The sequence below is a fragment of the Centruroides vittatus genome, unplaced genomic scaffold (genome assembly GCF_030686945.1).
Source record: "Centruroides vittatus isolate TY-2023 unplaced genomic scaffold, ASM3068694v2 contig_4, whole genome shotgun sequence".
Classification (NCBI taxonomy): Eukaryota; Metazoa; Arthropoda; class Arachnida; order Scorpiones; family Buthidae; genus Centruroides; species Centruroides vittatus.
The window spans coordinates 3,234,048-3,250,178 of record NW_027122214.1 but is presented as its reverse complement, the minus strand read 5'-3'; the positions used below and the strand labels follow the sequence as shown (position 1 = coordinate 3,250,178).

Genomic DNA, 16,131 nt, shown 5'->3' with positions numbered 1-16,131 from the left:
ATTTAACATTTGCAAATGATCTTTAAATGGCTTAAAGCCCGATGCTTTGGCAACATTTTTCAATATGTACAGTTCATTCATTTTCCTGTTTATTAAAAAAAAAAAAAAAAAAAAAAAAACCTATCTTGTCAGTGTTAAATACCTGCTCAGGCAAGTATCCCTTCTCCTTATAATTTCAAGCAGGAGTTTTACAAATTCTTCAGCTTCTGCCAACATCTGCCAAACTAGCTTCATAAGAAAGTTTCATATTTTTAATCCATACCTGTTTTTAAAATGTGCAAGCTAGCCAGCACTAGCAAAGAATGGTTTCACATTTTCCTGATTTTCATGTCACAAACCACTTAAATCACTTGAGCACTTTTCTCAGATTTTACACACAGATTTACAAATTTCATCTTCCTTTTTGACAAATCAAAGGGATGGTTTACATTAAATTTTCTTCCTACAATTGTTATTGTACTTCCAGAACAAAGCAAGCCAAGAACACAAATTTTATCTATCAATATTAAACTCATTACAATGTGTTTCTGCTTAGGAGCACTTGTTAAAGCACTTACATTTGTACACCACTTCATTTTCATTGCTGAAAATTTGAAGACAAGTCTCTCCTCGTGGACACATTTTTGAGAAATATAATGCTAAGCAATACATCTCAGAGTTTTTTGCTTCTGCTTATAGCCCATGTATATGCAAATCAGATTGCTTATTTCACAAAATGGGTTATGCTTTTATAACTGTGGATAAGCAAATCAGTGAGTTAAGAATTAGCAGATAACAAGGATTGACTTAATCTAATTTTAAGCTTCATATATGTATAAATTATTACAAATTAGTCCAAATTAAATTTACATATTTGTAAATAAGTTAAGTAATTGGCAATGCATTTGCACAATAAGCAGAAGCTGCAGGTTTCAATCCCACTCTGGATCAATCTTTAAAAATAAATAAATTTAATTATTCTAGAATATTATTAAATTTAATACACGATGACAGCATAACTGCCTACCTTTAATTCAAACTACATAATATCTGTATAATTAATTAACCAAGTTCTAGCCATATAGTTAATCAGCTCTATTATTTGATTACTATTATAATTTAGACTTGGTTTCTATATGACTTATTAATTATTGTTCTAATTAAAAAAACAATTAGTATTATTACAAAATCACTTTTACAAAGATTAAAATACTTTGTAAAAGTAATATTTGTGAATATGATATAAATTTTACTGAAATGCCATTTTTTAAGGTAACTGTAAAACTAAATTTAGCTTCCATTTTAATTGTTCTTAAGATTTTAAAAATGTAGCTATCTTTAAAACAGATTCATTTTCAATATTCTTTATATGAAATGTTGTTCCTTGTATATTGAAAATACAGACAAAACTTCGTGCTTTATTAGAAATAAACATCTCAATTCTTTCAAAACTAGGTGTCAATTTCTAGGTTTATTCTTTATTGGAAAATTACATACCAAAATTTACAAAAAAAAGATAAATAATAATAAATCATCGCTTACAAAACTAATTTGTCTCTGTGTTCAACGGATAACCACTAGAAAAGTTATTTTTAACAGTTGTTTTCAAAAGTAAATTTATTCATGAAACAATTAGCAATACGAGTATCTGATCTATAAATAGGCATCTAACATCCAAAATATAATTTAATTAAAACAGTCTATTACTGGTTTTGTTGTGGATTTTTAAACAACTAAAATGTTACTGAAAAAAGCCAATAGCTTTTAGTTGTTTAAAAATCCACATCCAAAATATAAACCTCAGTATATAAATATTTTATATACTAGAGAAGATATATTTTTCTGTTCGAATCTTGATATCTTAATAGAACCAAGTAAAAACTGATATCCTAATTTCAGTGACCTGCTCGAAAACTAACCATCTTAGCTACTACAACATATTTATTTTTTTCTAAATACGCATGTCCATAATATATCGAAGTTTATTTTTTGCATATTTTTGATTCAATTTCACATTAGCCATTCAACTATCTAATGAACATATATAATTAAAATTAGTTTTAAAAATATATAATTTGTTTAATATGACTTTTTTAGTTATATATTATATTGGCCTGAATATAAGTTGACTTCCAGATATAAATTGACTCCTTTTTGATAAAAAAAATTAGAACTATTACAAGTCAAGCTTTTATTATTAAATTTAATACAATACAAAAATTAACAATTTTCATTAGAAATGTGGAAAGTCATTAAAATAATATTTCATCACTTTCATCTTCAACAGAACTTTCATTGTCATCATTCCTGTTTATTATTTAATTAGTTTGATTCCCAGATATTTGTAAACACAATCAGCATAAATAAATTTTTGATTGTTTTCTTAATTTTTACAAACAGAATTTGAAACATAACTAATTAGTTGGAAAACTGTATGAAAGAGTACGTTTTATAGCAAAAACTATAATCGAACAGAGCATAAGCAGAGCTCTGCATAAATCAAAGTGTTTTGTCTATGATCAAAGTTTAACACTTTCAGGATATGGTTTTTAGGTGTCATTCTTCTGTGAATGGACCTTTGTTGATCTTTTTTAAAATCACAAGCATTTGAAAATGAACAACTTTCCGGTTATTATTATTAGTCTTTCTTGAAGAGCATTATTTTCCATTTAATTTGATATTAGTTAGAATTTGTTGACATAGAAGCGATTGCTTGTAATCTGATTATATTGTAAACAAATAAAATATAAAATTTTTTTGTCTTTCTTATAATTGTACCATTTAAAAAATCCATGCTCAATTCTAACTGGGGAATGATTTATTTTCATTCTATTTGTTGTTTTCTGTCATCTGATAAAAATTTATGACATGTTCAATGCAATTTCAGTTTTTGGTTTTGTTTGTAAGCCATTCCATTAAGTAAGCAAATTGACACTCCATAAAAAAAATATATTAAAAAAATATGTATTAAACTGCAGCAATTGTGATGTTTTGGCTTATTTGTTTAGTTCTTTTAAAATACAAATACACAAACATTAAAGTATTTAATAATAATAGTAATGGCTTTGACAGAAAATAAATAGCAAGAAAACCTTTTTCTGTGGAAAAATAATTTGATAAAAATGGAAAAACTTTGATATCAATTTCAAATTTTGATTTTAAAAAATTTTGTCACTAGCTAGAGCTAGTAGTATATTACAAAAGCATGATATAGGAAATACAGGCAGATAAGTTTAGAACAAAGGTTACAGGAAAGTCAAAGGAAGAGTACTGAAGGAGTCAAAGATCATTTCTGTACCTCATGTGGAAGCTGCCCCAAAAGTGCTAAAGCAGAGATGTCCAACCCGTGGCCCACTTAATACTTTTATGCGGCCCATTGCATCCTAAATTTATCAGGTACATTTTCATTTATTTGATAAAGTATGTTGTAAAATTTCTTCTGGTTTCACTGGATACACTTTGATGTCATAATGACATAATTGGTGGCATAATTTGTAACTTTCCAATCGAAAAGTAGGTGGCATGGTCTGTCATTTCAATTGTTTCATTTTCAAAGGTTTTTCTAATGAAGTGATATTAGTGATAAAAAAAAATAGTTGCCTTTCATCAGGCAGATGAAAAAGACACAATCCCTCTTTTCAAAAGTGTCAGCCATTTTTAGTGACTCAAGGCTAGGCCTAATGCCTAAGTGGAAGGGGCTTTTTATTCTTTATTTCTTTCTAATTTGACGAAATTGCCAATTTATCTAAAAAACTGTTGTTATGCATGTACATACTGTTGTGAACAATTATTTTTGTGCATGAAAACATCAAACTACTGAAAGAAATATGTCGAGTGATTCCCTTTCAACTAACATTCTTAGAATTAAGACTAGTACCATAAAAGTAGATATTGACATTATAAAAGGAAGGCAATGTCAAAAATTGCATTGAATTTATTTTTATTTTGTGTGAGTATAATTTTTTTTTTACTGTCAATAATATAGTATTTTTGTAATTATATCCACTTGTTATTAAAGTTTGATATTCCCATTTTGAACTTTCTAAATAAAGTACCTTTGTGGCCCACTGAATATATCTAATTTGGCCCATTAGGAGAAAAGGTTGGACAACCCTGTGCTAAAGTAACTGCATAACTGCTAAACATGATTTTTTGCAAATAAATATAACTTGGCAAGGCCAATGTTGTAGTGAAGCCAGAATTTTGAGATTTATTCTATGGGCTAAGATATTTCAGGTCAAAATTTGCCACGTAAAGTCTAGGGCTGATTGCCAGTTGTAAGCTGGTCGAACACTACACATCAATCTAGTTTCTGATTGCTGTCAATTTACATTGATCTCCAGATAGGGATGTATTTTGAGCATCATTCTCTTTAGTTTATTTTTAAATGATTTATTGAATTGTATTAATGATTCCAGGGTGGAAGATATTGATGTTGATGGTATCAATGTAAAGATATTAGCATATGCAGATGTGATAATTGTGGCCGGTTCTGTGAGGTTGTTGCAGGTGTTGATTGACCTCTTGGATAAATATTTAATGGATAACTATTTAATGGATAACAGTCTACAATTGAGTCTTACAAAATCTAAAATTGTTGTTTTACAAAATGGTGGTAAGGGCTCCAAGTTTAATAAATGGTGATTTAGGGGGTGAACCAATTTTGATTGTTTCACAATATAAGTATTTGGGTGTAACCTTTAAAAGCAACAGTAATTTTAATGCTTATGTGAGAGCTTGTAGAGTTAATGCTGAGATAAAGTTGATAATGTTATACAAATGTGCAAGTCTGCAAAATTGCATAATTTGAGGAATCAGATAAAATTATTTAACGCAGTTGTAAGATCCTCTCTTTTCTATGTCTTTGAGGAATGGGGGTTACAGGTGGAGATTTTGGATGTAGTATTATCTACTTTTGTTAAGAGATTGTATGGGCTACCAAGATGTACTTCTGAATATTTAGTGTATGAAGTGTTCATTGGTTCCATTATCTTGAATGGTCTTGAATAAATGTATTAATTGGGATTTTAAAATATTAAACTTGGGAGAAGAATGCCTTAAAAGATTTGTTTGTGGTTTGCTTTGAAACAGATAGAGTTACCCTGGATAAAGTATCTATCTGTAAATTATGAGGAATAAAATTAATTTTGAAAATTTGTTTAAAAATGTAAATGGTGTTTATTTATTAAAGTTAAATCATTTTGATAATTATATTTCAAAGCTGAATAATGGCATATTATCAAGCACCTATTCCTGATGGTATAAAAATTTGAATAAATCTTTTTTTGACTGCCTTATTTATAACAATAATCTTTCTTGTAATGTTTTGGCAGTATTAATGCAAGTTAGGTGTCACTCACTGAGTTTTTAATGTAATTACAGAAGAGACATTTGCATGTTTGGATGGTTCATTGGATGCACATCACATGATTGCGGTTTGTGCCTTTTTGTCAAAATTACATGAGATTTTTGTTGTTACCTGTTTTTCATTCAATAATTTTAGGAACGTAATCTCTGATACCAATTTGTTTTTCAAGGTATTTATTTTTATTAAAAAGGTTAAATTGTTTATCTCATGATGTTGGCTTTGTAGTAATGTAATTTTTTATGCTTTTCTATTAAGTTCATAGTGAAAAGTTGTTTTTATGTTAATTGTGTCCTGGGGCATGGTTTGAACGTTATTTAACCAGCGGATGGCTTTGGTTATCTGGGAGACTATCCAATTTGTGGATAAGAGACTAATCTGATTATTTTTCACTTTCTAGGTAAGATATAGCCTAGTTTTCTTGTAATTTTTTCTTTTGAATAGTTCTACTACTTTTAGGTTTAAGATTGGATTTACTTTTAAATTTATGTTTTAGTTATAAGTTGTGTGTATTTGTTTTGTATTAATGGATATGTTGTATGATCTTGTATAACTTTTGTATGTTTTCTCCCCTCATCATGGCTATACCAGTATGTTTAATATATATTTATTTTATTTATTTATTTAATCTCTCTGATAATTTTTTATTTGGATCTTTATGACGGGCATTTAACACTCAAAGAATGTGTCACGTGTTTTAACCAGTTGGATGGAGCTGGTAGACCATTGGCTGCACATGTGTGTGTTTTAAACATTTCTTGACATTTTTGTCCATTATGACATTGGACGTGCATGTCTTCCTCAAAACAGTGGGTTTTAACTGCATTAGATAATGTTAAAAGCATGTCATCACATTTGTATTTTCATGTGAAGAAGCCAAAACAAAAATTTATGCCATAGAGCTTAGTCCTGTTTTCCTAGAAAATATCTGGTATAAGTGTCCAATGCATATAAGTGACAAACTGTAACTTGTTACTTCTTTTTTTTGTCAATATGAATAAAAATGAAATTTATAAAGTTATATAGCAAAATCAAAACAATGTTTTATGCACTTGATATTAGGCCACTGAACATATGTACCATGCCAAGAAAGTAGATTTCCTTGCATATATCATATGTATTCCAGAAAGTGTACTTCCAGTTTTAATCAGTATCAAAATCTTATGTTTTTCTATAACTGTTTAAAACATTTTTATAAAGTCTAAAACATGTAATTATAAATTTATGTATTCAATATTGTTATAATAGACATTTATACTTTATAATTAAACAAATTTTGCAATAAATTTTCAGAAATTCCCACCACCCAATTTTTGACAATTGCTTGATTAATAGAGAATCCTAAGAGAAAAATAAAAAAAGTTACTAAAACTGACTAACCCTGCTGAGAAAGAAAAAAACAATCTGCTTAGTTTAGTTGATCATTCAAAAACAATCAACTAATAGATTATTTACAATCGTACTAAACATTTAATTCTCTCAAACAGCTTATAAGCTGCATCAGGACAGGTTACAAGTTGGCTGACTTTTAGCATCATGTGAGGTGCTGAACAGATCCAAACCATCACAAAATTTGCAAAAAATCGGTTAATTTAGAGAAAAATTTAATTATTTTAGAAAGGTTAGGAAAAAGGTTTGTAGTCGGACTCCTTTTGTTTATATTAAAACTGCAATGCAGAATCATAAATTGTAGAAAGAATGTCATCCTATGATCAGTGGGAGATCAAATTCAGCTTCAATTTTGACCTCTCCCACACTCCAGGTAGGAGTCCCATTACACTTAGTAACAAGGGACCAGCCACTCAGAAAGTGTGGATGAGGGAGACCGACCAATCAGAATGAGTTAAAAAGGGAACGGAGATTGATATAATCTCTGACAATCAAAGACACACAGCACTTGGTTAGTTAGCATTCCAAATAACCAAGACGCAATGTGTTAACATGTAAAACAGTTTTTCACCAATTGTTTGCTGCAAAAAGGATCTGTCACCCCAAACAGCCATCACTGCTATCGTATGGATATCGTCACTGTCTCTTTAAGCCACCAACTTGTGCCTTCTATGTTTCCCAATGGACACCACATCATTATAGCCCTGGGGCCTTCCACCTGGAGACCACCATCCATCACCAAGTGACTTTTCTACCACTGACCATCACATCCAAACCCTACCTCGGAATCAATCTGTAATTAACCTTGTGTAAGTTATCTTATGCTCCAATCAACGGTTTTATGTTAGACACTTGTCATCACTGTCTCCTTCGCCACCACCCACATGTGAACAGCCCCTAAGTCCTTCCTGATGCAGACTTAACTGATTCCCCCCTAAAAGTCAGCAAACTTACACTAAGGTCAGAAAAGTGGGATTTTGAGTTCCCAATCTCCACTAGGTCAGGTAAATTACAGTCACTAAACAATTGACATAATAAATTTTAGCATCAGTACATCTCTGTACAACATGTACACAGACAGTTATCTAAATCAAAAAAATCTTTTGATTTAAATTCACTATACCTGTATCAGACTCAGATATATGTAAGAGAAATATTTCACTCCTCTAAAACTTGAAAAAACATCAACTAATATTCAGACCAATATCATAAAATTTCATTTATGATATTATTATACATTATTTATTTTCTATTTATTTCAAAACTCTTAAAATATATTTTAAATTAAAACTGTCTATATTAAAATTTTTGGAATCATTTTTAAATAATTTAGCAAATCATACTAATTTTCTTAATGGAACAAAATATATAATTCTAACCTTTGTGGTTTTATCACAGTAATAGGTATTTCAAATACAGGGCCTTTCTCAATACATGAAGCATCAAAAGCTCTAATCTATTAGATAAAAATAAATAAAATTATATTTGTCATAATTATGAGGAAAAAAAATTTATGGTTAAAAAATTGAAAAATAAATTTTAATAGTATTTTATGTTAGTTAAGCTTCTAATGAAAATCAGAAAAATGAAGAAGCATTAAGAGTAACTTTTAATTAATTCACATAAAATTAATTCAAAATAAATAAATAAATTTTCAGATAAATGTTTATAAATTTCATTTATCTAATAGGCTCTAAACAAAAAAAGTAAACTGAGTATGCATAAATGCAGGTAACAGATATTGAATGTTGTTTTGTAAATCTTGTTTTCACATTTTTGAAACACACATTCTTTGCTTATAAAAGCATATATTGCATATAAGAGCATACACTTATGTTTCTGCTAGCTTGTTTTGATTTATAAGAGCTGTGGCTCTTATAAGCCAAAACAGGCACTGCTGCATCAATATAACTTAAATGTAAATGCATTGATACAGTAACTATTATTTGACACATCTGTGGTAACTATTATTAAAAGTAAAAAACTGAAATTTTAAACATTTTTTCAGTACTATAAAAAAATTTTTAAAATAGTGAGTTTTTTAAGCACTTTGTAACATTTAATTTTTTCAAAGCCTGGTTACCTAACATGTAGCATTACAGTTAGGTAATTTCCATAAGTAAAAACAAAAACAAAAGTCAGTCTGTGCCAAACCTGGACTTTTAAAATTGGAAAAACAAACAAATTTGTTCAAAAATAATAATAATAATAACTCAATAATAACTCTTCCGTGGTCACCACCTGGTCGTGGTGGGAGAGCCCAGTAATTTTACTGATCCATAGGGCAATGCAGGCTGGAGCACAAGCTCCTGGTAGGGACACCCATGCCAGTAAGGTCTATGGGGAGAAATGAAGCTAAGAGTGACCACACACCCACATTCTGTGGAGATATGTATCATGGTAGTAACCAGATCTAAATGTGATACCGGCTCGGACGTCGCCCGGGTTAACAAGGTCCGCGTTCGTGGGTTAGGCAGAGGCTCACGTTCGAAAAATAGGCCACAGTCTCCCTTGGTTACCGGTGGCGAAAGCAGCACCGGCCCAAGCATGGCCACTGCAATACCCACACCAGATGTGAGAAACCAACCCAGCCTTGGTGTTTCTGTGGCAATGCATCCACAGACCACAAAGGCTGGAAAACCACGCCAACGGATGAAATGGACAGTAGAAATGAACGAGTTTATCATCCGTACTTACTACACCATCACAAAACTCGAAACAAACATGACAGCATACAGACAACAACTATACCATAGATTCACACAACAGTATCCTCATCTCACTGTCACCGAACAAAGGGTTGTTGATCAAAAAAGAACAATTATACACAACAACCTTATTCCACAAACAACACTTGAACTTATCAAACAACAGGTTGCTGATCAAATACATCAAGAGACAGAAACATTTAACATTAATGAAGATCATGTAACCTGTCAGGATAATCCAGCAACAAGCATTGATAATAACACACATACAACAATTACCACTAATGATACTATAGACACTTCCTCATCCATCACTGATAACATAGACATGGATTTAGTTAATACGCTCTCACATATATTTCAGGAAACACTAAATATACAGGCACAGATCCCACACAACGACCACGAATACCAAAAATCAACACGTCAAAGGAAGTAGGAAAAACACTAAATTATGTAAACACTCGCTTACTACCACACTACATTCATTCAATTTCTACACTCGCAGACATTCATACATTAGTTTATGCTGGGGCAGTCACAGTAGTGACACACCATGGACTGAAAGTACAATCACAGACAAATACACAGAAAACACAATTCTATCACAAGCCTGCCTGGCAGAGAAGAATAGAAACACAAATAAATGACATTAGACAGCAATTAGGCAGGCTGACACAATACACTAGAAACAACATAACACCCAAATTAAGGAAACAGCTCAAAAACATTTTCAAGAAAATAAAAACACACACAAAACATGAACGTCACAACACACACATTACAGAATACATTGATACACTAAAACAAAAACTTGCTGCCAAAGCACGTAGACTCAAACGATACAAAACATGTACACTATGAAAACAACAAAATAAATTATTTACAAACAATGAAAAACTCTTTTACAGACAAATTAATAACAAAGCAAACACTGATACACAGCACAGTGGCACACCAACAGAAGAAGAACTCACAACTTATTGGTCTTCTCTTTGGTTTAGTGCTGTCACGCACAATGCTGATGCAGGCTGGATCGAGGAGGAGAACAGAAACTTGCACAACATACCAACTATGCCCTGTGCTGAAATAAGCATACGTGATTTCCAATACACTGTTAACAGAACACACAACTGGAAGACACCTGGTGTAGACAACATTCACAATTTCTGGTACAAAAAGTTTACATCACTGCACCAAGAACTAGCTAAACACCTAACACACATCATCATCAATCCACAAGACATGCCAAATTTTCTTACTCAGGGCATCACCTACATGAAACCTAAAAACAACAATACCACAGACCCCACACAATACAGACCAATTACATGTCTTCCAACACTCTACAAATTATTGACATCCTGTATTGCAAACAAAATATACAAACATGTTGAAGAACACGACATTCTTACAGAACAACAAAAAGGTTGCCGTAGAAACCACAGGGGATGCAAAGAACAGTTACTCATAGATTCAGTCATTCTACGGCAAGCACACAAACAACACAGAAACATACACATGGCATATATAGACTACAGAAAAGCATTCGACAGTGTTCCACACAGTTGGCTGCTACATATTCTACACATGTACAAAATACATCCATCACTCATTGCATTCTTTCAAAACACTATGCAGCACTGGAGAACAACACTACATCTCAGGGTTCATAACACTTCCATACAAACAAACCAAATTTTTATTAGGCAAGGAATTTTTCAAGGAGATTCCTTGAGTCCTCTCTGGTTCTGCTTAGCCCTGAACCCATTATCCAACATGTTAAACAACACGCAATATGGTTACAATATCAGACACGAAAAAACAACACAGTTTACACTGTCACATCTCATGTACATGGATGACATAAAACTTTATGCATCCACACAAAAACAACTTCATCAACTCCTACAAATCACGCATTCATACACCAAGGACATACAAATGGAATTTGGCCTAGATAAATGCAAAACAGTTCACATAGAAAAAGGAATCCTGAAGAAAGAAGATTTTGCACTTGGAAATGGAGACATTATTGAATCCATGGAAGAGGGCGAGTTCTACAAGTATTTAGGATTCCAAAAGGCCAAACTAACAGAACATACACAAATAAAGCAAAGATTAATTAAAAAATACCAAAGTAGGTTAAATGCTATTCTCAGAACACAATTAAATGCAAAACACACAGTTAAAGCAATAAACACATATGTCATCCCAGTACTCACATATTCTTTTGGAGTTATACATTGGACTCACACAGATCTCGAGCAACGCCAAAGGAAAACAAGAACAACACTTACTAAGCATAAACAACATCATCCTAAATCCGCCACTGAAAGATTAACCCTTCCACGTAAAGATGGCGGACGTGGCCTGATTGACATAGTTAACCTTCACTACAAACAAATACAGTCACTGCGAGAGTTTTTCTACAATAAACAAGAAACATCACAATTACATAAAGCAGTAACTCTAGCAGACTCAAATAACACACCATTAAACTTACACTCACATCATATGGACACAACACAACATATAAAAAGTATAGACATCATTAAGCAATCGTGGGCTCGAAAGGCACTCCATGGCAGGCATCCTTATGATCTGGGCCAGGATTTTGTTGACAAAACTGCATCAAACAGCTGGTTAGCTCGAGGATGCCTCTTTGGGGAGACGGAAGGATTCATGATTGCCATACAGGATCAGGTCATAAATACTAAAAACTACAGAAAACACATACTCAAAGATGCAACACTCACAAATGACACATGCAGAAAATGTCGCATCATGCCAGAAACTATACAACACATCACCTCTGGTTGCAAGCTCTTGGCACAGACAGATTATTTACACAGACATAATCAAGTAGCAAATGTAATATACCAAGAGCTTGCAAAGAAACACAAATTAGTAAACATCCACGAACCATACTACAAATACATTCCACAGACAGTATTGGAAAACAACACGCACAAAATGTACTACGACAGAGCCATAATCACAGATAAAACAATTTACCACAACAGACCAGACATCACACTCATTGACAAACACAATAAAATCACATACATTATAGATATATCCATTCCAAACACTCACAATATACAAAACGCATGCACTGAAAAAATTAGCAAGTACACAGAACTCGCCCAGGAAATAAGGCATCTGTGGAGGATGGATGGGGTGCTTATTGTACCTGTTGTTCTCTCCTCTACAGGTGTCATACCACACACACTACACAAAAGCCTGGGCACATTAGAATTGAATAGAAACACATACATCACACTACAGAAGACCACTATATTGAATACATGTCATATTGTGAGAAAATTCCTGAATACAGACACACACACTGATACACTTCTTTAATTTCTGTTTTGGTTACTATGCCTTGACTTTGGTCCGGCATAGTACACAGCCACCAGTGTTAACTGAGTATATCTCACTTAACCCAAATAATAATAATAATAAACTCTCCCGTGGTCACCACCTGGTCGTGGTGGGAGAGCCCAGTAATTTTACTGATCCATAGGGCAATGCAGGCTGGAGCATAAGCTCCTGGTAGGGACACCCATGCCAGTAAGGTCTATGGGGAGAAATGAAGCTAAGAGTGACCACACCCACATTCTGTGGAGATATTCATCATGGTAATAACTAGATCAAAGTGTGATACCGGCTCGGACGTCGCCCGGGTTAACAAGGTCCGCGTTCGTGGGTTAGGCAGAGGCTCACGTTCGAAAAATAGGTCACAGTCTCCCTTGGTTACCGGTGGCGAAAGCAGCACCGGCCCAAGCATGGCTACTGCAATGCCCTCAACAGATGTGAGGAACCAACCCAGCCTTGGTGTTTCTGTGGCAATTCATCCACAGACCACAAAGGCTGGAAAACCACGCCAACGGATGAAATGGACAGTAGAAATGAACGAGTTTATCATCCGTACTTATTACACCATCACAGAACTCGAAACAAACATGACAGCATACAGACAACAACTACACCATAGATTCACACAACAGTATCCTCATCTCACTGTCACCGAACAAAGGGTTGTTGATCAAAAAAGAACAATTATACACAACAACCTTATTCCACAAACAACACTTGAACTTATCAAACAACAGGTTGCTGATCAAATACATCAACAGACAGAAACATCTAACATTAATGAAGATCATGTAACCTGTCAGGATAATCCAGCAACAAGCATTGATAATAACACACATACAACAATTACCACTAATGATACTACAGACACTCCCTCATCCATCACTGATAACATAGACTTGGATTTAGTTAATACGCTCTCACTTATATTTCAGGAAACACTCACTAAATATACAGGTACAGATCCCACACAACGACCACGAATACCAAAAATCAACACGTCAAAGGAAGTAGGAAAAACACTAAATTATGTAAACACTCACTTACTACCACACTACATTCATTCAATTTCTACACTCGCAGACATTCATACATTAGTTTATGCTGGAGCAGTCACAGTAGTGACACACCATGGACTGAAAGTACAATCACAGACAAATACACAGAAAACACAATTCAATCACAAGCCTGCCTGGCAGAGAAGAATAGAAACACAAATAAATGACATTAGACAGCAATTAGGCAGGCTAACACAATACACTAAAAACAACATAACACCCAAATTAAGGAAACAGCTCAAAAACATTTTCAAGAAAATAAAAACACACACAAAACACGAACATCACAACACACGCATTACAGAATACATTGATACACTAAAACAAAAACTTGCTGCCAAAGCACGTAGACTCAAACGATACAAAACATGTACACTACGAAAACAACAAAATAAATTATTTACAAACAATGAAAAACTCTTTTACAGACAAATTAATAACAAAGCAAACACTGATACACAGCACAGTGGCACACCAACAGAAGAACAACTCACAACATATTGGTCTTCTCTTTGGTCCAGTGCTGTCACGCACAATGCTGATGCAGGCTGGATCGAGGAGGAGAACAGAAACTTGCACAACATACCAACTATGCCCTGTGTTGAAATAAACATACATGATTTCCAATACACTGTTAACAGAACACACAACTGGAAGACACCTGGTGTAGACAACATTCACAATTTCTGGTACAAAAAGTTTACATCACTGCACCAGGAACTAGCTAAACATCTAACACACATCATCATCAATCCACAAGACATGCCAAATTTTCTTACTCAGGGCATCACCTACATGAAACCTAAAAACAACAATACCACGGACCCCACACAATACAGACCAATTACATGTCTTCCAACACTCTACAAATTATTGACATCCTGTATTGCAAACAAAATATACAAACATGTTGAAGAACACGACATTCTAACAGAACAACAAAAAGGTTGTCGTAGAAACCACAGGGGATGCAAAGAACAGTTACTCATAGATTCAGTCATTCTACGGCAAGCACACAGACAACACAGAAACATACACATGGCATATATAGACTACAGAAAAGCATTCGACAGTGTTCCACACAGTTGGCTGCTACATATCCTACACATGTACAAAATACATCCATCACTCATTGCATTCTTTCAAAACACTATGCAGCACTGGAGAACAACACTACATCTCAGGGTTAGTAACACTTCCATACAAACAAACCAAATTTTTATTAGGCGAGGAATTTTTCAAGGAGATTCCTTGAGTCCTCTCTGGTTCTGCTTAGCCCTGAACCCATTATCCAACATGTTAAACAACACGCAATATGGTTACAATATCAGACACGAAAAAACAACACAGTTTACACTGTCACATCTCATGTACATGGATGACATAAAACTTTATGCATCCACACAAAAACAACTTCATCAACTCCTACAAATCACACATTCATACACCAATGACATACAAATGGAATTTGGCCTAGATAAATGCAAAACACTTCACATAGAAAAAGGAATCCTGAAGAAAGAAGATTTTGCACTTGGAAATGGAGACGTTATTGAATCCATGAAAGAGGGCGAGTTCTACAAGTATTTAGGATTCCAACAGGCCAAACTAACAGAACATACACAAATAAAGCAAAGATTAATTAAAGAATACCAAAGTAGGTTAAATGCTATTCTCAGAACACAATTAAATGCAAAACACACAGTTAAAGCAATAAACACATATGTCATCCCAGTACTCACATATTCTTTTGGAGTTATACATTGGACTCACACTGATCTTGAGCAACTCCAAAGGAAAACAAGAACAACACTTACTAAGCATAAACAACATCATCCTAAATCCGCCACAGAAAGATTAACCCTTCCACGTAAAGATGGCGGACGTGGCCTGATTGACATAGTTAACCTTCACTACAAACAAATACAGTCACTGCGAGAGTTTTTCTACAAAAAACAAGAAACATCACAATTACATAAAGCAGTAACTCTAGCAGACTCGAATAACACACCATTAAACTTACACTCACATCATATGGACACAACGCAACATATAAAAAGCATAGACACCATTAAGCAATCGTGGGCTCGAAAGGCACTCCATGGCAGGCATCCTTACGATCTGGCCCAGGATTTTGTTGACAAAACTGCGTCAAACAGCTGGTTAGCTCGGGGATGCCTCTTTGGGGAGACGGAAGGATTCATGATTGCCATACAGGATCAGGTCATAAATACTAAAAACTACAGAA

At 33.5% G+C, this 16,131-nt stretch overlaps 1 protein-coding gene across 1 annotated transcript in view; it reads right to left on the bottom strand.

Moving 5' to 3' along the window:
- TppII (Tripeptidyl-peptidase II) overlaps positions 1–16,131 on the bottom strand; it is a 113,748-nt gene that overhangs the window by 57,453 nt on the left and 40,164 nt on the right. The window contains exon 16 of the mRNA XM_067271525.1: positions 8,113–8,189. Coding sequence (XP_067127626.1) covers positions 8,113–8,189 — 77 coding nt within the window. The remainder of the gene's footprint in view (positions 1–8,112; positions 8,190–16,131) is intronic.